Below are 22,633 nucleotides of genomic sequence, written 5' to 3' on the forward strand. Positions count from 1 at the left end.
GATGTCATTCCAGACTCATCCCCAGAGGCCCCGTGAGTTGTGGGAACAGAGATCAACTTTGACCCCGCTTGGAAAGGAAATCCTCCCCTCCGATGACTGGGTCGTGACACATTATTACTTGAATGATTAACAGCACACTTTCAAACACATGATCCCAGTTACACTGATATTATTCAAGTATGGAATATAAAAGTGAGAAATGGTACAGCTCATCATCATAAAGCTTGACACAGTAGGCAGTTTCTCAGACTCTGGGTGTGAAGTCCTAATCTGTTCACCTAGACGTGAACACTGGCAAATGCAGCTCTGTATTCACCTACTACTGTGTTGTTTATTTGTCAGTGATGCTTGATTGGCTGCATCTTAGTAGCAGAGCCTTAACCAGTGGCTGATTTACAGTAGTGACCAGTCATTCCTATTTCTCCAAGATCAGGTTTCAAAGTGTCACTGCACGCTAAAAAGTTTAAACAATGCACGCAGTCTTTCCGATGTTAAAGACACTTCCGTGCCTTGCAGTAACGATAGCGGGAGTCTCAGCTATTTGCAATGCAATTAAAAACTCCATTTTCAAAGGCTTTGCTGAGGGTGATAAATGAGTCAGTAATCCCTTAATTGTCCTCTCTTAGGCAGAATCACAGGAATGATAGTTTCATTAGAGACAGAGTCAAACTTAAAGTAAATAAAAATGAGATTATTATAATGATTATCTCCAAAGAAGGCGAAATGTGTTTTATACGCTGAGAATTTCATGCGAGGTGTAGGAAAGACAATGCGCCCAAATGTAGTTATTTTCATGATCATTTTCAGGACCATAGACAGCTCTGTTTGACTCTGTGTCCCTACAGTGTTTCCCTCTGCCAGGACACCGTTTAATACGAGTATGTGTGGGTGTGGGTATCCAGGCATGATGTGTTTTCAACTTGTCGTCGCTTACCGCTCTGGCTCTTTCTAACCCTAAAAAAGTCGTTGTTTCTCTCGGCTACGCTGGAGCTAAAAGGTGGACAGCGGAGGACCCGACGCGGACGTTCGTGGAGGCAAACTTTTCGCACATGTTCCCACTGTGGGATGTGGCCGCCGCACCTCCGCGTTCGCCCTCAAATGGTGCAAACGCAGCGTCTCCGCTGATCCTCGAGATATGCCGCAGCTGCCGCAGCAGCTGGAAGTGGCCGGGCCACTCAGAATCACCGGCCACCTGAGACTGCAGTGTTTCTATTCATTCGGCCGGCGGTGGGCTAATATTGACAATTGCCGCGCTCCTTCCGAGCTGTGGTAATGTAGCGGGCTGAGGTATTTTAATGTAACGTCAGATCATGTTTGACCAACACTGGCCCGCGCCGCGACGGGTCCAATCGGAGTTCAGATCATTTCTCCCACCAGCCCACCCCTCCTCCCTCCCACTCTCTCTCTCTCTCTCTCCTTTAGTTGCAAAAAATGCTCTGCAGCTGGGCTGCACCTCAATGAACCTAATTGGTGCACTGTGAGCGACCATCATCTATCCACTGGATTTCCATCGCGCCCGGCTTTCATTCAGAACATATGAATTTGCTCAGACAGACCCTTTTCAGGACTTGAACAGATAGGTCGGGGGAAAATGGCACAACGCGTGGTTTTGTTCCTACTGTGGCTCGTTGAAAGATCAATCGCAGGATTTCCCAATCAGATTAATATCGGTAAGTGTTTTGCTGCGTTAAATTGTGGTTTGTATATGGAGAAATCAAATGCAACATTGCAGTTCGATAACGGAAAGATGTGTGCTGAGCGCAGAGCTCTGCGCAATGACAGAGACTAACTTGATTTTACATATGCTGCGAGCTTAAAGCCGCTGATTGTTGAAAACTAGATTAAAGCTGCAACCGGCGTTGACAGTGTCATTGTAATCATTGTCTGAAAATAAGTGGACTGTCTAATAAGGAAGACGGGAGACGGTCAGCTCGATCTGAAGAGTTACTGACAGGCGCACTGGTTAAAAAAAAAAAAAAAAAAAAAATGCAGGATATTCTTTCACGTAACAATTAGCCTGCTTTAGATCACAATGGGAAGAACTGCATAAATTGCAGTCCAAAACTGACACTAGACTAAGAGGCAGAGATGCGAGTGTGAAAGCCTTGTCTGATCCTGGTTTTTATCTCTTCAAGGGGGACTGTTCATGCGTTCCACGGTGCAGGAGCACAGCGCGTTCAGGTTCGCTGTCCAACTCTACAACACCAACCAAAACACCACTGAAAAGCCTTTCCACCTCAACTACAATGTCGACAACCTTGAGTCGTCCAACAGCTTTTCAGTCACCCACGCGTGTAAGTGTGCTTCCAATTCTGTCATGTCCAGATTCACACCACTTCTGACCACGCAGAATGAGCAGAATTATTCATTTCAAACTCATATGGAGCTTATAGAGGCTACAGCTCAATCCGGGGGGAGCAGTAAAGTTCAGCTCCCTTCCCTCTGGTTCATGAAGTCTCAACGGGAATAACAGAAACATTTACAAAGACAGAATTTTTCTAATGTACACAGTGTTCTTCCTGCAGTTCATCCTACATAGTATTCTTCAGTTTAACCACATGATGTACGTTGTTTTTGCCTGTCTTGAGTTTTACAGAGCTGATATTTAACAAATGCATGAATCCCACATTGAAAGATAAGGTCCCTAGGCAACATGCTGTATATACATGCTGGCCGTGAGGAGAGAATACAATTAACATAAACCTGGTGTCAAGGATTCAGTGCTGGAGGAGTTCATATTTTGTAGTGTGGAACAAAATTGGATGGAGGCATGAACTGTTTCGTAAATATCCTTAATTTTCATCACATAAATGACTATTCAATTCACTATTAAAGAAAGGATTTAAATCAATATGATATGGTATCTTGATTTTTTTTTTTTTTATGCCTTTTTATGGGTCTTGTTATGTGGGTATGGCCATCCCATTGTGCAACTGGTGCACAATGCAGTTTTGATTTGTAGCTGAACAAGAAATAACTTTCTTTCTCTAAATCCCCTTTGGCAGCAGTTTCTTGAAATCAGCAGAAACAGAGCGGACTAAAGGGGAAGAAATAGACCCGAGAATGCCATTTTGTGATGTCATTTTAAATGATGGGTTCAGTTTGGCTGAATGTCCGACTTTGGAGACACACAGCTCTGTGTCACCGGTGTGGCTCAGCCAGTCTAAACCCTTCATGGCATGGTTATAATGGCCTCTGTGACTCTCCATGTGCCAGAGCATCTCCGCCTGCTCCGTCCTCTGACTCCCCGTGTTACAGAGCATCTCCCCGAGCATTGCAGAGTCAGCTCATTAGCACCCAGCCCTCATAGCACCTCACTGTGCTGTCATTGGGTGAAAGGGGAAAAAAATCCATAGCTCCCCAACCAACGCCAGCAAATGAGTTGGGCCGAGACCTGCAGAGGAGGTGGGTCTGAGCAGTGAGGGAGATGAAGCAGAGCGTCATATCACAAGAAGCAGAGATGCAAGTGCCCTAACGAAGGCATCCATAAGAAACAATAAGCAAATGAGAGAGAATAAATAATAGATAGTGCTGTGCAATTTCACGCATGTTGAAGAGGAAGGGAAGCATAGGAGAAAAAGGCTCGATATCAGAATCTAATTAAATTCAGGGGTAGACAGAGCCTCAGTGAGAGGAAGGGGTTCCTGTGGGAGCCATGGCCCCGTTTCTTGAATCTTGCCGCCACATCTTAGCATCTCCATCAAGAGCACTGTCTCAGGCCTTCCTTGAACTTCAGATACAAGAAAACTGTGAACCTTTACCAATGCAAAGAAACCAACGCTTAGAAGAAATGTATCATTAAGTGATGCAAAAATAGGAGGGTGATTGTCAAATATCATTATAATGTTTGGCGAGAGCAAATCTTTGATGTGTATATTAATAGTCTGCTCATCTTGAAATTTCTACTTGTTTTTAGCCTGCTACATTATACAGAAAGAAGTTTTATTATATTTATTTTTTACGCTAATTGTAAAATAAGTAAGTAATAATCAATAAACGTTGACCAAAGACTGTCCCAAAACCAGTCTGAGATGCACTTCAAGGTAGTGCTCTGAGACTCTTGTCAAGCTGAGCTCGCAAACCGCAGACAGCCCATGCTGATCTCGCAACAGTCCACAAGCACTTCAGATTGTCTCTACCAATGTAGTGAACAAAATAGAGATGACGGTTATTAAATATCACTTATCTGCTGACTTCCAAAGCCTGTGAGGCTCTGCCTCTAGTGAGTGAAGACCTCTTTTGTTCTGAGTTTTACATGTCAGCGCCGTTGTTTGTTCTGCAAGCCGTCACAATTATTTAGTGGACATTCAAATTCCCTTTCTCATCATTATCCCCATGTGGATGACTCAGATACTTTGCGAGCAATAGCACGTCTACTTTATGATTGGACAATCTCAGACAAGATTTTATAAAAATGGCATTTATGCGGATTTCGGGAGTAAATCTATTTTGAGGCAACTTTCATTAGTTTGATCCAGATGGAATCTGGCTTGCTGAGCCGTTGAAATTACAGCTTTTTTTGTTTGTTTGTTTGTTTGAACTTCTCTTTTCTTGCTGCTGATGTTATTTTGCTTTAGTTTGTATTCTCTGTTTACTCTGGGAGAGAGGGTGCCAAAGCCCCCTACTCTGACTCATCATGTAGATCATTCCCCCTTGCTGTACTTTCTTTAAAAGTAATATTATAGAAGGAGAGGAACAAAAGGATGTGCATTCAGTTATTCAAATTAAACTTGCTGGAGTTTATTTTGCTTTTTAGGAACAAAATATTGAAATCCTCAGGTATAATGAAGGCACAGTCTTGTGTCAGAACAATTTCTTTCAAGTCAGTTTAAAGCCTTATGCTATTAATTGAATTAGTGACCAGAAGCAAAACAATGTGTGGCTTCAGTAATTCTCAAGGCTTGGCTTTGTACTGCAGAGGCATGGTATGTGCTTTGATGGCGAGGCTGTTGTTGCTTTGAAGTGACATCAGAAATTGTGAAATGTGTAATTACCAGTGCAGGGTCCATAATAGCTGTGGAAGCTAGGAGTCAGGTATGCTCACAGAGGAGTAGTTCAAAGCAAAGGGTTACCAGTCTGAAAAAAGCCGAGCACACAGCATTAATGTTCCTGATGGTCACGGCTAGCCAATTTAATGACACTGCCATCCTTTTCTCTCCTGTTTACTCTTCTTCAACTTCTTCCTTTACCTGAGGCGAAAAAAACCATCAACACCCCCCCACGCACACACACACACACACCTCTCTGTGCCACGCTATTTATTAGATTACTCGCCTTGATTCCTGTTATAGGCAAATTTTGCAATGCTTGGCTTTTGAATCTCATCTCCCTGTTCCTCATTCCTCATTCTGTCATTAAGCTAATGGTCTGTGTCCCCTTTGCCAGCCTCTTTACATGTGCCTACCCCTCTTTTATTGAATCCTCCAGGTCCTTAAACCCTGGCAGTAGCAGAGCCTTCTTCGGCTGTGCCATTCAGCCACCTTCTCCCACAGCTGTAAGCGACTGTAGACAAAAGTGCCTCGCTCCAGGAGTAAGGCAAAGAATGCAGGATAAAACAAGAGTTATTGTAATTGCATTTCTCTGTTTGTAAGGTGAGAAAGAGGAGAGGGACAAGAGAGAAACGCAGAGTGACTGTGAGGTGCAATATGTTTTATTGTGAATGGAGGGAGGATGAGGCTAAAGGATTAGTCTGACATTTTTGGTAATACGCTTATTTGCTTTCTATCCAAGGCTTAGATAAGAAGATTGATACCACTCTTATTTCTGTACAGTAACAACAGCAAGCTGGAACATCAGTGCATTGTTGTTTTTACACTTCGGTTTATGTACAGATTAAACAAAGAAAGTATAATGTGTTAATTATTGAGCCTTAGAGGTGCTGGTAGTTGTATTTTGTTTCCTTTGGACAGAGTCTGGCCAGCTGTTTCCCCCTGTTTATTGTCTTTGTGGTAAACTAAGCTAAACTACTCCTAGTTCTAGCTACATACTTACTGTAAAGACGTGAGTGTGGTATCAATGGCCTCAGATGTATTTCCATAAATGGTGAACTATTTTTTTTTAACCTGGCTCTACGTGAATATCAGTTTACTCACAGTATGGGATGCTAGAATTAGCATTGTTGGTCTGAAGTAATGTCCAGAAAAATTAATTATCGCACATTATCCATGTGCTGCATTCTGCCAGGATGGTGTATTGCACATATTGCAGGGTGATCTATGGTGATAGTACGTGAGCAAGATTGTAGTGGGTACAGTATCAGGGTCAGAACAAGTGTGGAGGCAATTATTAATTATTAAATCAGAAAACTCCAGATGATGCTTGTTTTTTACATGGATGTGGTATTATCAGGATCAGGATTATCATAAACACTCAATAACACAGCACACAAGTCAAATTTTTGTCTAGACACAACACATCCTTGGAAGCGCCTTCTTCACTGACCTTTACGCCCACCCAAACAGCGCTAGCTCTACACATGTAGCTAAGAAACACCAACAGTCTCTTTACACTGGCGGCCTCCACTACGACTGAGCGCATGTGGCAAATGGCATATGTTGTGAAGCACAGACGAAAAAGCCCTTACCCAATCTTTGCATGTATTGTTGTGTATAGCTTTTGGGGCTGTTGTTGGTGTTGGTGGTGTGTGAACGGATGGTAAACAAAGCGACAGGGAGACATGTTTTTCGCAGCGCATGGCCTGACAGAGACAGGCCATGGTCGAGAGAAGCTCCTCAGGTGATTCTAGTAGTGCCGCACTTCTTGTCCTTGCAGGCTGTAACTCGGTTTGAAAGGTGTGACCGGAGGAACATGGCAGGGGAGGCTTGGAAAGAGAGGGGGAACTGAGTGTCAGGAGGATAGAGATAGAGAATGCAGTAAGAGGAAGCAAGAGGAAAAAGAATCTGATAAAAGTATGTTCTAGAGGTTGCTTATCTTAGAGACATTGTGTGTGTATGAGTGTGAGAGACAGAGAGAGAGAGAGAGAGACCGAGACAGAGAGGCTTCGTCAGACTTAGGGGGTTGTACCAGGACATGCCATCACAGTCCAGCTGTGTTGGAGGCACAGATGGAGGTTTGTTAGTGGATGCACAGGCATGTTCATATGTACGCATGTGTGTGCACATATGCACAGAGCCGCACAGTAGGCGTGTGCAGTCACATATACATATACAGGCACATCCTGTCTCGCTCTTCACATTTGTTACTGAGCAAATCTCACTCTTTTGTACTAAAGCTCCCATGAAACTCTTCTTTATTCATCCAAAGTAAAGGCCTCGGTAAAATATTACTGGCCCACCCTGTTTCTCTTTGTGCAAAAAGCACAAACGCCATTTTAGAAAATATCATTTTTTAAGGATATGCAGGCTAGGATTTATGTGAAAAACTAAACATGCATCAAGTTTATTTGATAAGCACCATTACTGCGCAAAGGTCTCTGAGAGAAACATGAGCCACAGTACAGTAACGTCATGGTGTGACTTCGAGGCCAGCAGGCCTGGCGGTCTCAGAGGCCTGCTGAGGTGACTCGATGTGGGTCTCAGTCAGATGAGTGGCACAGTAACAGCTCTGGACGAGGTTACATGCTGTGGGAACTGCAAGGTCTCTGAGAGGGGAGCAGGACAACAGCAGAAGGGGATGACTGACAGCACAGTTCAGATAGTGAAGGTTGAGGCAGAGAAAGGGTGGAGCTTCTGTCACATTTTATGATCTTACTGAGATTTGAAAATGTCAGGCAGAGTTATTATCATTATTTTCTTAGGAACACTCCAAGTAAATACAAATTTGCATAAAACGAATATTAATTTTTACTACAAGTGTTACAGTAATTGCTACTACATTACAACACGCTTGTTTAAATTTAGTACTAAAGAAAATCTAATAACTTATCCTAAATTTTATATAATTTTCTTGAAGTTTTGCTGGCATGATTACAATGACTGCTACTGTTTGTTGTGGTCACATGAGGTTAAAGCTTTCTCACACAGAAAACGCTGGAAAGCTGGAAAAATTCCAAAGGCCAAACCTCCAAAGGGAACAATATTTTTGACCTAATTTTCTAGCCATGAGATGCCGTCCGCTGTATTTTTATTTATTTTTTAAGTCAGGCACATAGCTGGAGCTGTAATGAGATTCAGAATAGAAAACACACAATACACTCCAAGGCAGATTCAACACAATGAATTTTTAATCAGAATATCAAAAGATCCTCTTAAACCCAACCTGAGGAGAAGTGTTGCTGTCGGAGTGTTATTTGTCTTGGAATCAATGACGCTGGCAGATGTTGTTTGATAAAACAACAGCTTTCCTCCCTCGCTGCCGTGGTTCTTTCAAATCTCCATATATCTTTCACAAACACTGGGCATTTGGCCATTTCAGCAGCTATGGCATATAAAAAAGCACATAGTGTAGGGACAGATTTTTGATTCGGAATATCAGTAAGTCACATCATAGATTTACATTGATACTTTTAAAGATGTCTCTTGTCCTGACAGTTTCCAGTCTTTGGGATGTTCGGGTCTTTGAATTTTCCTATTGATTTCCTTTATCTATCTGCTCAATTTTCTAGGGCAAATGTGATAAATTGCAAGTGAGAGGAGAGATTAAGTTGAAATGATTATAGATGGACTGTCATGGCAACCTAAAGATATCATCACCCCACAATCTACAGTTATTTCGAATAGTCAGCACAGTCCACATAGAACCACTGTCAACAGTAAAGTATTGTATTCACATGATAACAGATGCTTTTTATACAACAGTAATTCTGGACTGCAAGAAGTGCTTTAAATGTGTCAGTTGACATAAGGGATCGCTCATAAAGCTTTAATGTTTTGATGGATTTTGTTGACAATAAAATTTCCAGATCTATAAAAACAATTTACACCACAGTTGAACATTGAAAACAGCAATCTTGCCATTAACCATTAACTAGAATATGTTTAAGAATACAGAATACTGACACATATGTGAGCTTTATTGCAAAGCTATTAATGCAAGGCGTAGATCAAGCCCCCTTTTTTCATCAGCAGACATGATGCGACATTACAGTCCATCTATGCTCCACACATCTGTACACCACTGTTCAAATAATAGAGTTGTTTCTCAGCTATAAGTCAACAATGACTGTCTAAGTCTGTGTTCCCTTCTGTGCAGGGGGAAAACTGTTATAAGACAGTGATACAGGCTGTTTCTTATGATAAGAAAAAGTCTGTGCATGTGGTGCATGTTAGGTAAAATAAACAGGGGGCAAATTGCTATTGTGAACTATTCATGTCAGTTGCATCAGGGATATGTCTCCCAGCAGTCCAGCTCCAAGTAATTGCTGCTTTCCATTTTGTTTTCTCAATGAGCAAAACCTCTCTCAAGGAGAGTGGGGTATGTCGTTTGTGGTGGAGATTATTTTTCATTTCAAAACGTCATTTGCCCTCATGCACCAGTTGTGGAAAGGCAGAGATGGAGCAGAAGAAAGGAAGCGCATTTTCAAAACTTGTCACTATTAAAGATCTCTGACATTACAGTCAGCATTTTTTACTTCTACTCCCCCTCTCCGCCATTCTCATTTCTATCTCTCTCTCTTTATATATATTTAATCTCTCCCACAAAGCCCATTACAGCTATGTTCCTGCAGCCTTTGCAGTCACACTCAGCTGGCTATTGGCCATTCACTACACTCCCCTACAATACCCGTAATCACTGAATCAGTAATCCTCTACTTGAGCTGGAATAGCACATCATGCCTCATCGGAAGTAGCTGCATTGGTCTGGCTTCACTGGGTCCAAAAGGAAAAGAAACTCTGTAGTCTTCCTGCTGACTGCATTGTCCTAACCAAGGTCACAAGGCTTATGAAGGAAAACACTTCTGAGCCTTTTATTATTTCTCAGAAACGCATTTACTGGCACCTATGTGCTGCCTAATCTTGGCAGTCCACTTGGGTTGCATTATCAGCTGTTTATTGTTTCCCTCTATATGTGTGCAGTGGAGTATAATTTATTTGCTAAAGACAGTCAAAAATGAAGAGGAAATCAGGGCGGTGTTATGATGAATACAAAACACCAACAGGGAGTGTCACGATGTTCTCTCCAAACTAGTAAATATTGGATCACAGTGCGAAGGGGCTTCCAGCTTCCAACTCTCCATCTGCCGACTGAGCAGACTGATCCGCACGGTTCTGGCCTGTTTCAAAAGAGCCAGTCGCTAGCAGAGCCCTGCCAAAGCTGCATTTCTGTGCAGAAACAAGGGCTCCATCATAACTGATTGCTTGTGACAGTTCACAGTCGCTGGGCCACTGAAGCATCATAACCTTGTGAAACTAGTGTATGGGCACTCTAGCATACAGGCTGAAGGAGAGGAGGAAGAAAAAAAAAAGATATTAGCATATTCCTTGCAGTGATACAGAGATGCAAATAAGACATGCCATGCCATTAATAGCCTCTGTGGTTAATATTAAACACATCTTATGTAATGAAAGACATAATGCAGACTAACACCTCTGGAGACAGGGTGAATTTATAGACAATTACTGCAACTGTGATTGCAGTTGAAGATTGAAGACCCCAGCAATGTCAAAGCAGGGTCTTTTGATGTGTTGGAATAAGCTGTTGATGACACTGAAACAGGAATACTTTCTGGCAGGCCCGAAGAACAAACTCAAGCCACTCAAATCACTTTAGTTGCGTTGTCACCATAACAAGCGACAATATATTCCTGAATGTTCAATGATCCACATTGAGTGCACGAGTTTAATCAAATCTGCATGAATGCTGTAAAGGGTAGAAAGATAATCAAATGGCCACGAATAATATGCTGGGAATTATTTTGTTGGATGTAGGCGACTACAAAGCTCCGAGTTGCTTTGACTCATCTGCTGCTCGGTCATCAAGCAGGTGGTTGCCATTGCTGTCCATCAGTTTGTTAAACTTGTATCAAGCAGATGTATTTAAGCATGTGAAAGAGAAAAACATTTAAAGTTGACGCAGCGGTGTGGTTTTACTTTACATGCCTCTTACTTGGTTCTTCTGTCCTTAGGGTTCACTATCCCCATGAGTGAGAATTAAGTGAACACGATGGGCTCGCTCAGCCATGACTTTCCTCTGTTTCTCCCTCCAATGGTTAATTCAGAGAGTGCTGTTGTGTGGCTCTTGCCATTTCACACATGGCTACGTAAAACCTGTGGGCGGTTGCTCCCAGGCCACTGTTAATGTGTGTGTGTCCATGCATGACTGTGTGATGAAATATTGAAGTGTTCTATCATCGACCATTGGGTAGCCGCTGGCGCGATTCCTGTCCCTTAATTTTATTTTTCCTGCCTTCTTTATCTTGGTGGCGTGGCTTTATTTTCCACGGCGTGGCGCGCAGATCATGAAGGCGAACCTCATCTGGACCCATGACAGAGCTAATCCATCGCAGCTGCAGAATGAAAAGGCCGTTTGGAGTGAATCCATTCCAAAGGCCTCAATAGAAAGATTCTCTCAAATGCCGGTGCCCTTTGCAGCCCCGACGCTGCTAGAATATGTTGAAAAAGGACTTGGGAGAGTTCAGTGGCTTAGCTATGTTTATGAAAGAAGGAAATAGTAGAGCAGAAAGGCACAGTATGACGATAGAGAGATGAAGTGACTAACAACCATGTTTGTGTGTGTCTGTGTGCATGCGTGTATGATTTGAACTGGATTGTAAGTGGATACAGTTGCTCCCTCCTCATATCTCCTGTCTTCTATACTGCTGAACTGGAGCAAGGTAAATGTCCAGAGCGTGCTGTCAGTTGGTGTGTGAGGTTTGATACGCTTCTGGGGATGAGCTTCACAGATTCAATAGCAGACCCGCATTGGCTGTGAATTCGACAGTAGCCAAAAGTAGCATGATGTCCGCTCTGACATTAACTTACCATAAAGAAACCTATAATATGTGTGGTTTAGGCGAAATACCACCTTTCTATTTTCAGTGTAAATGGACAGTTAAACTGAATAACTTACCTTTCTTAAGCATGTCAAGGGCACAGAAGTCTCATCAGACTCGCTTTCTGTTCTCATGCTTTCTGTTCAGGACTTTGTGCAATGTATTTTCCTGCTGCCCATTGTAGAGCTGCTGCTGCTGCTACTGTACAAGTCCCATCCCTAAGCTGTAAGGGGATAGACTTTGGGTCTTTTATGCATAAAGAAGCTTAAGTTTGGAAATTGATCTCAAGTGGCTGAAGTTTGTGAAAAGTCAGTGAACATTTCACTCCCAATTTCAGGGGTTTGTTTCAGAGTAAAGCTTTTTAGCCCTAGGATGCCCTGTAACTGAATGAAATATTTAGGAGTAATGAAGACTCATGTTGCATGAGGAGTTTCCCATTGTAGAAGTTGTGTAGAAGCCATATTTTTTTTAACAATCCAACAAAGTCCTTGATTAATTCAAAATGCAAGTACAATTTTAAAAATGTATGTAACAGAGTGTAGAACTTTGTCAGTCTGCCACCTCAGTACCACAAGTGGTATCCAATATAGCATTGCAGATTGCTTTAATTTGCACAGTTATTGCAAAATCCATTGCAATTTCTGGATACACAACAATAAAATGGAGATGAATGGACACTGAAACAGGTCCTTTAATGCTGTTAAAGGACAAATATGATTTATTACAATATAGGTTTAAAAGTTCCAGGCTGTCAGTTCTGTTGGTTGTAATAACATTGTACTCAACAAAGTGAGTGCTAAGATCTCAGAAAACAACAACTTCACTAAGAAGAGGTCCAACAAGGCAACAAGCACAAGTGGTCAGTAAATCCTAGAGGTTGAAAAGGAAGACTAGGTCAAAACCTAGTATAATTTTATCACTAAGCCAGCCAGTCAGTCAGTCAGCGACAGACATTCACGTTACGTTAATACGGCTGGCACCGCTGTTGCGGTCCAGCCAAAAGATCCTGAGATTAGTGAAATTTATTTGGAAGAGAACACATGGGTGAATAGTAAAATTAAAAACTGTCCTTTTTTTTCCCCTTTTTTTTTGTTATTTATTTTTATTTCCAACATTACAGATGCACTCACATTTGGTTTTAAATAAAGTTATAGCTCATCTTATAGCTCAACTGCTGGCTTGTTTACACCCCTGTACGATTGTCAGACTGTTGTGCTTGTTGCCCAATTGGTCCCATTTTTAGTGATGATGCTTTGCTCAGGTCTCATCAATCACATTAAACCAATATCCAGAGCCACAAAAAAATAAAACCTTAATGTAATAAACCATATTTCCTTTTGAAAAAAAACATTTTATAGGGGCTATTTCTTTGGTGGGAGGAAGTTCCAATAATGACAGATAAAGTTTTCAGTGTTGTGAGCTCCACAAATGAAATTTCATTCATCTCCATTGTATAGTGGCAGAAATCTGAAAGCAATGGCAAATGAAAACCAAAACCATCTTCAGGGCCTAGATGCTATTAGGTAAGTGGGGAAAAAAAAACATTTTGGGTAAACTGACACTTTAAAAAGAAATACATAATTTCATAGCAACCCTATCGTTTTAGCTTAGCTTTCCTATCTGTTACTATGTGTCTTTGTTGTGATTGGTATTTGAAAGCCTCTCCCTTATTCTGACTCGACTAAAATGCAGGATGCTGACCATATCAGACAAGGTATCAGACTGCCACCAAACTACACAGAATTTCTCTCATTGTTGTTAGTGCCCAGCATACTGTATGTCCAGACAATGAAAGGTCCACTGAGAATAAAATGGAGCACCTCTTTTCATCTAATGCGAGAAAACTTCTTGCTCTCTTCTCTCTGAGCGACTTCCTGAAGTGGGTCTAAAAGGGAAGCACCTTGCTCTAGCTCAGAATCTGTATTGGTTTTTTGTGGGGAAATTTGCTTGAGGAAAGTAAGGTGAGTAAAGCATATTTTAAGGGTCTGTATGACAGGGCCCTGGAATATATAGGATCACAGCTCACTTACTGTCATAGCCCTCTGTTTTCCAACTCTCTCTCTCTCTCTCTCTCTCTGCTACCTCCATCATTATCATTCAGGGATGGAACACTGTCTGAGCATGGGCACTAATAAGATGAAAAGTGGTGCTGGACTTTACATACTCACCCAGGCCTGGATTGAGGCTGAGGAGGACAGGGAATTCCTTAAGTGACGTCTTCAAGGTTAAACAACTAGTCCCATCTGCTGTCCTCCATGACTTATTCTATTATTCTTCACAGAAGGGCAAAGATCTGGGAGAAGCTGGTCCTGGAGAGGTGCTTTTTTAAAATTCAGCCATGTGATCAAGCTTCACAATGCAAATCCCTCAATGGCTTGACTCGGTTTCTTTCATTGCCATAGGATATGAACTGTGATGTGTAATTTGATTAGTGGCACCAGGGGCAAAGGCTTAGTTTACACACGCAGGAAGTGGACCTCGTGAGAGTGGCAGATAGTCATCTCCTCCTGGTGGCCCTGTGTGGCACACTCTTGGCTTTGCATGTGTGTATACGCTGTACATGAGATACAGAGATCTGAAATCTCCCTAGAGGGCAGAAACAACCAGTCAGGAAGCATTAAACTCAAATGGTTTGCACTCTAACTGGAATATGGAAATTTAAAGACTTCTTGCTGTCCTGTCTTGCAGATGAGGAAAAGAGAAAATGACAAACACAAACTAGTTTAGCAAGCGAGAGTGAAGAACAGATAGAATTGATGTACAGTATTCAGGAGGGCAGGAAAAACAATCCAGTGTTTTGACATTGATGGAAAAATATATGCGCCTGCCAGACATCCACAAAGTTTGTTCTGCCTGTGTTTTTTTTTTTTTTTTTTTTTCAATCATCCAAGTAAGAACAGGAAAAAGAGAGGTTTACATCCGCCAGCTATTTCCCCCCGCTGTGTAGAATTGGATTCAAAACAAGTCTGCCGGGTGCAGCTTTCTATATCTATCACCACAAATCTTTACGCCAGCAAGCCCAGCTCTCCTGTAGTCAAGTCGAATAATTTAGAGGCATCTTCTTAAACTAACTACAGTGTCTTTGCGGGAGCTGAGTTTTCTCCATGTGACTTCTTTTCTTAAAGGCATCTGTCATGGAGTCCTAAAGTGAACCGTTTCCTGTGATTCAGCAAAGCTAATCTGCATAGTTTGTTTTGAAGACGGAGCCCCAGACCACTTTTGACAGCAACAGTCGGAATGTTTGCTGTTGTGGTCTGACATGTTGAACTCTGCCTGCCTCGCTCCTCTTCGCAGCTGTTCTGGGCGCCCTGCCTCCTTTAACTCGTCTCACTCCCAACACAGAGATGGTGATTAGGCCATGTGTGCTGGGACACATTGGCACGCCTTCCGTGGCCGTTCATCCTTATGCAGTCATGGCGCAATCCGCACCCATCTACACCTTTTGCGATCCCTGCGTTCTTCATGGCTTCATGCTCCATTCTCCTCCCTTCCTTCACATTCATCTGCAAAGAAGAGCACGCTTTAGGCCCGCAGTGCTGATTGGGAGGATTAGTGGTGTGTGAGGGACTTTGTCCCCAGCTTTCTTGGAAATCCAATTACAGAATATCATAAGCCTTACATGTTTCATACTCTGTTGAATCCGCTTTAAAAATGCATGCAGCCATATTCAAAGGGTCAGTGTTTAGCAGCTGTCCTTGCTGTGTAATATACTGGCATCTTTCTGAAGGTGAGAGGATCTTTTGAAAGTGTAAAGACAAGTCCTGTAGCACTCCTCTCACCTCTGCATTGCAGCAAATGGTGGACTGCATGAGACTGGCGAAGAAGGGACGTGATCTCCAGAGCACGGCTCTCGAGGTGAAGCAAGGGCCAAGGGTTTAAGTCTGCTATCTGCTTGCATAGATAGTCCTTAATTGCATGTGTCAAGGAAATGGCATGCAGCAGACAGGGGGCACGCAAGGTGAGATTTCTGCATGTATCGGCTGAGTCCTATCACACTGATTTTCCCCCAGAATTATTCAGCAAACCGTCCAGTCTGGGAGCTGCCACCACAACACTGTTATCTGAACTTTTGAAATGCCCAACATATTGAACATTTGAACAGCATTCATGTTCAAACCTCCTGCTCTTTTGCTCTGCATAATGATTTTTGTTGGTCAAACAGAGGGCATTTCCATGATAATGAAGACATCACCACATGTGCGCGTCCTCTGTGGCATGTAGGTCTGTTTGACCTGTGAGGGGCTTTCAGCCCTTTCTCTTGCACTGTGTTCAAACAAAAGCATGATGGTAAGACCTTGAAAGGGAAAATATCTGTCAGAAGGAGATGGAGCTGAGAGTCATTGACTCCCTTGGGGATTGCTCACCAGCCAATCTCACAAGTACAGGACTATATCATCAAGGTGGCAGGTGGAGAGGAGAAGGAGCCGATGGTTGAAGGGCTGCTGAGAAAAACAAGAGGAAAGAGAATAGTTAATGAAGTCCAGTGATAGGGAAGTATGTGCTTGAGGGCCACGAGTCACTTTGTCATCTTCACTGCACCATATACACAGTAATTTGCAGCAGTCAAAACTTCGATGTGTTTGGCATTATTAATGTTACAAAGGTTTTGAATACTAAGTTGAATGCAGACAATGGATTGGATTTAATCCTGGGAATGTTTAACTTATAGTTGCATGTGTAATTCACAAAGGGGAAGTGCCGATACAAGCCTTACATAGTCTGTTGGAAGGGGAAGTATTATTAAATAACACTTTATTTATCATTAACACTGGATATTTTAGTTTTATAAACCCTAGTAGATAGTTTAGATACTAGTAGATATCTTCATCAGCGCTTCATTTCAAGGAGTAATTTCTCTAAAGTCTTTCACCTGCCATAGAGTCCTAGTTTTATTAGTTTTTCACTTTTAGCTCTTATTTAAGAAAAAATTAAAATTAGTTTATAAAATCTGATTTCTAGCCAGCAATTATAATTCACTCACATCTCCGGATTGTTCTAAAACATTCTTTTTAAATCTGAATATTAAGTCAATTGAAAAAGCAGACAGTTGTAGCTTGTATAAGTAATCCTCCCTCGACTTACTTTGGCAAACCTGCAAAGATTTGACAAACAGAGTCATGTCATGTAATTCAGATGTGATTTCTCAGCTTTTAATTCTGTCTTTCTTGCTAACAGAGCAGAGGTTCCGTGACATCTTATTAGGACTGACCGGGGTTTCAAGTCGACATGAGCCTTCCATCTGAATACTTAGGCACAGTATTGTATATTATAAGTGGTTTTATTATGGAAGGCTTTTAGGTCCAATTCTTGAAGCTTTAAAGAGAATGTAAATCATGCTAACTAGTGTTGGGATTTTATGATTTTACACAGATTTCCATTATGTCTTTTTCAGTCAGATTCACTGCTTTGTATCAAGGTCAGAGAAAAAAAAACCTAGAATGAAATTAGAATTTTATACGTTCACACAAATTTCCATCAATTCTATTACAAATAACAATATGGTATTTTGATGAGGATATTTGATCCGTTAACTGGTATCCATAATGCTCTGTGAACATATTTTCATGTTCTTAGTAAGCCAGTAACTAAGATCCTTTTAACACAAACCAAAGTAAATTTTTCTAACTTGGGTTTAATTAAAACCTAATCCCTGAGTGATGCCAATAAATGCATATCCAGTGCAGTCTTAGTCAGTATATACAGCATGACATTTCAGTTTGCTCGTTCTCAAAAATGACTCCTGTCATATTTTAACGCTCTGTGCTATGTGGTGGGCTTCAAGTGTTATACTAAAAATATAAGCTGCAGGGGGGTCAAAAATGTACTCTACACTAGTTTGCTTAATAAAACATTTCTATATAGTTTTGTAAAAAATTATCCTTCTGTTATTTCCCACATTACATTTGGATCAAAAGTGTAACTGTGAATAAGAAGCTTGACAAAAATCGCAGGCATGCAATTGCCATGTTGGAATTAAAGTTGTGTTTAATTTCAAATTTGACATGTTTTCTGTCCATCCAAGCACCAGAGAAACAGAGACTTAGATGGTTCATCTTTGTGTAGAGCCAGCAGCATTACAGCCAGGATACATTCAGCATCCTCTTTGACAGAGAAAAACTAATTTGAGCCATTAAAGTTACTGGGCAGTAACCTTTTATTGATGTGACTTTTACTAATGTATCAAGCACAGAAGGAAAAGTATTGGTATTCACAATCTGCAGTTGTAAACACCATATAGATACAATAAAACTCTCACATTAGTTTTCGGTCTTACATGGCTACAACATAGTATCTAGAATCTTTACATGAAGGTAATAGAATAGTGCATGCACATACAAGACATGTCTTGAGTTTATTAAGTCATCAACAAAATCAAAGTCATCAAATCAAAATGGACTAAAGGAGCTGAGGAAATTAGAAACCTTTCTCTGTCATGGAGGAATGGTGATTATTGGTGGGTGAGCTCCAGGCTAACAGGCCGCGTTGGAGAGCATCCCCAACCTGGCAGTGGGAACACAGGGCAGGAGAGAAATTCGTAGGTTACTAAAACAGAGCTGGTCTTTTAAAAAAACTGATCACATCAAAAACAGCTACTTTAGATTTAATTCTATTTATTAAATTCGGAAAAATATTTTGTGTTATAGCCTTTTATACGGCTGGGCTGTAAGGCAATCACAATATTAAAATTATTTCTAATATTAATATATATTATAATATATAAATATATAACAAATGCATGCAAAACTTAGATAAAAAATTATTCAAAATAGTTCAGATTCAATGACAACTCTTAGATAAATTTACTGAATGTAATAAATGCTTGTTTTTGTTTGCTGTCTTTCCACGGTGTGTGGAAAGACAGCAAACAACATTGTCATTTAACATGCCAATAATTTGAAGTGCAAATAGATTGTAGATGTTGATGGAGCAGGACTAGTAACAGCTTCCTTTTAACGTTTCATGACACCCTTGCAGTTGAGTTGATCTTGAATCTGGGTCTGCCATTTGAGTTAACAGTTTGAAGCGCCTCACATCTCTATATGACAAGAGCTGATGCAATCCCCCAGGGCACTTACGAGCTATCTCCCCATGACAGCATCCCTTCTTCATAGCAGGACAGGCTGGTCCTGATGTAGCCTGGTGGAAACTGGGGGGGGAGGTACCAGCAAGAGGATATATGAGGACCAGAGGGAGAAGGAGACCAAGACACAGGCAGGAAATGGAGGACGTGTGACTGAGAGGAGAAACAACAGAGCCAAAGAGAAAAAGCGAGTATGTGGGTTTTCTGAAAAAAGATGAGGAAAGCAGCTAAAGAGATACAATCATCGTTGACATTTACTATTCGCAGCCCCCTTCCCAAGGCTGCGCAAGGCTCTGGCTCATGGGCCGTGAAAGAGCATAGAAATCCAAATACTTTGAGTGCATGAAAAGGTTTTTTTTTTTTTTTTTTTTTTTTTTAATGAATTAGCCCAGCTTGCCTGCAGGATACTACATATTCCTCTGAACTAGCATTCCAGGCCAGCCATCTCAAGTGATGCATCAGAAATGTAACATCCCTGTAGCACTGCCGAGTGTCCTGATTATAGAAGGGAATGAGGGCGGCACACACTGTGTGTTTGACCAGTGAACTGGAGATGGGATGCATGGTTCCCTGCAGCAGGAAAGGGGAGGAAGGGAAAAAAAAGGGAAAATTAGAATAGAGAAGAAGGGAAAGAGAAAGAGCTGATGATAGAGAATTATCTTACTGTTGTTTACCACTCAGCTCCGCTAAGTGTTTACACGCACATGGTTGTTTAAGGACTTTTGAGTAAATTAGCGTTACTGAAATTCAACGTGACACTCACAGACTCACTGAATTATGTTAACTGATGTGTTAGTCGTTCACAGTTGGAGACTGTTTCGGCCACCGCATTTCCACCTACAGCACGACATTTAATTCATTTTTATTTAACTACTGAGGGGGATGAAGCCAGGGCCGGTGCATTTCTCCACAGCAGCCCTCTCCCCTGACTGTACAGTACCATACACTTTTTTTTTTTCTACCGAAGTCCAACGCCAATCTCTGCTTCACTGATGGAGCGGGCGATATTATGGGGGAAACAATCTGAGAGGGGAACGAGAGGGGGGCACTCAGGTGGAAAGAGATACTGCCACGCTTGAAGAGGATGGTATGCTTTGGGGGATGACCAGATGGCTGAGGCAAAAGACAGGCATCAAAAGGAGAGGTCAAATAGAGTGGTGAGGATACAGGAGAGGAGAGTGGAGGGAGACAGTCAGGCGTTGAAGGACGAGGGGGATCAGTACTGCATGGAGTGACATCTCTGGAAGAATGTGAGCAAAGGAATACATACATATACAGAGTATGACTCATAATCCAGAACTTTCCATTTGGAAGTTTTCAGACCCTGTCAATTTTAAGTTTGGCTCTCGTAAATCCCTGTAAACATTTTTCTATTGCTTAAGTGATGAAGGTGAAAATGTTGGTCCAATTGACTTTAAAACTTTCCTGTTCATAAACCTGTTAGTGTATGTGGTCTGCTCATTTGTTCTGCTGTCTTGTTATTTAACCTTGACTGGAATAATTTGAATTTATTAAAATTTCAGAGGTTAAAAAATTTACAAGCACGACAAATTAGCAACATAGCACATTGGTGCAGCTTCTAACAAAAATGTAGATTCTTGAGAAAGTTACGATGTTATACGAAATATGCAATTTCAAGAAGAAATTTCGAAAAGCATGTGCTCCTTCCTCAGGTGATCCCGGCGTCCGGTGTTAAGAGCCTCTGCTTCTTGTTTTTTTTCCACTAGCACTGGGTGAGACAGCAAATTGTTTTCCACTACTTTCTTGCTGGAGAAGGGTCACTTTACTGATGTGGTGACACATTTGCTTAATCAAGCATGATCAGCAGCACTCAGATCTACTATCGACTCCAGGCTACAGTATGCAGTATAAACACCTAAAGAACCTATGAAGCCTCAACATGTGGCGTGGCTTGTTAGCCACACTTGTCAGAGGTTTCTGCACAGCACAGTTTATGCTGCTCCATTGAAAATCCCTTTTTTTTTTTTTTTTCAATGAATTGCATCTAGTGTTACAGTACCTGTAGTTGTTTCTGCTTATGTGGCTGTGAATGTTGGTCAATATAAAGCCATAGAACCTGTCACAAATGATGCTCATGAGGGAAAAGGGACTCTACAAAAGGTGGTGCATTGTGAAGAAAGGAGGATGCAGTTCTTGATTCAAAAAAGTTCTGTCTGAGGGGGCAGACTTGAAAGATGCTAGCAGATCTGGCGCAGTGAGACTGGCTGGTACATGCCCCCAAAACAGAACAGGTCAACTATCTGCAGCTCAGGTTGCTCTAGATGGCATCGCTCATGGGATCCCTACAACATGCAAACCTTTCCACCACAATTAAGTGGTGATCCTGAAAAGGGGGGAGCACAAAGACACTGCATAACTAATGGGGGAAAGATTAGAGCACAAAATTAGAGGGAAGGAGAGGGTATCGGGGGCGGGTGGAATATCTGTTATTGAAGCATGGGCTTGCACAAAGCCCAACCTAATAAGCAGAGGAGGCTGAGCAGAGAGAAAGAGGCTGCCAGATTTGGTCCCCTAGGATAGTTCTGTGTCAGTACTGGCCCAAATTAAGAGGGAGAGCTTAGAAAACTGGGCCTCGACGAGGTCTGGAACTCCTACTGGCTCCCATTCAGTGACGGAGATTGCACCATTCACCCTGCAGCACTTACCAACAATACTGCTGTCCATCTGTTGATTCACTTATAAAGAAGCTGTGTTGTGTGTGTGTGTGTGTGTGTGTGTGTGTGTGTGTGTGTGTGTGTGTGTGTGTTGGTGCTTGCATGCTTGCATCCATGCATGTGCGTGCATCTGTCTGTGTGTGTTGCTGAGAATGGATGCCTATACTTTGAAAGAGACGTCTGTACCAGGACAGATAGGGAGGGAATGGCATGAAAAAGGAGGCAGCAAATCCCAGCAGCAACTAGATCTTTCATTTACACAGCAATTGTGCTTAAGAGACGAATACGTGAGCACTGTCGTGTTGTCCTCTGTGCATCAGAAAGGTTCACACATACTGTAGCACTGTTCTTCACAACGACGACGAATTCTCATGGTTATTGTGTGTGCGCGTGTGTGTGTTTTTGCATCTTGAGCTTGATAAAGATGGTGGAACAGAATGCAAACTGTCATGTTGGTGATGAATTGTTTTCAGTTTAGAGAATTCTTACAAGAGCTCAAACTATGTCCGATGTATCCGAGCATACGACTTGAATGAATATCCATCAGCCGATCAGAAACAAATTTTTAACATAGCCATTGCAAAACATTTGAAAGAAGCTTTCCTCATGTCATCCAACCCATTGTACTGGAGTATTCACAGTGTTTACGGATGTTAAGAATGCTTGATTACCCAGCGGGAACACTTGAGAGTCAATCGGAATAAGTGAACAGCCATTCATGATAGGGTAATAAAAGCAAAACACACCTGTAGCTCTGAATATTAGTTTACACATTAATTGCTTCTGACTGAATGGAAGTTGTTCCTGCCTGACAATTTACGCTGTCCCACTAGAGTGCATGATGAATATAAAAACAAATGGAAACATTTTTTTTGCCTCTCAAGAAATGTCATCAGATCCACATGCTGATTTTAAAAAACAAAAAACAAAACTGCTTGTATTACTGAAATATTCATTCCTTGAAATGGTTTAGAGATTTGTTATAGT

General features: G+C 41.7%; 1 protein-coding gene across 6 annotated transcripts in view; it reads left to right on the forward strand.

Annotated features, from left to right (window-relative positions):
• The first annotated feature begins 1,458 nt into the window (after positions 1-1,458).
• Positions 1,459-22,633, forward strand: part of gria3b (glutamate receptor, ionotropic, AMPA 3b) — a 79,425-nt gene continuing 58,250 nt past the window's right edge. For all 6 annotated transcript variants that reach the window (XR_005706535.1, XR_005706536.1, XM_040119322.1 and 3 more), the window contains exons 1-2: positions 1,459-1,670; positions 2,136-2,294. Coding sequence is in view for 4 of the 6 variants with exons in the window: in XM_040119322.1 (XP_039975256.1) it covers positions 1,592-1,670; positions 2,136-2,294 (238 nt within the window). In the remaining 2 variants the exon portion in view is untranslated. The remainder of the gene's footprint in view (positions 1,671-2,135; positions 2,295-22,633) is intronic.

This window comes from Xiphias gladius, chromosome 23, assembly GCF_016859285.1.
Source record: "Xiphias gladius isolate SHS-SW01 ecotype Sanya breed wild chromosome 23, ASM1685928v1, whole genome shotgun sequence".
NCBI lineage: Eukaryota > Metazoa > Chordata > Actinopteri > Istiophoriformes > Xiphiidae > Xiphias > Xiphias gladius.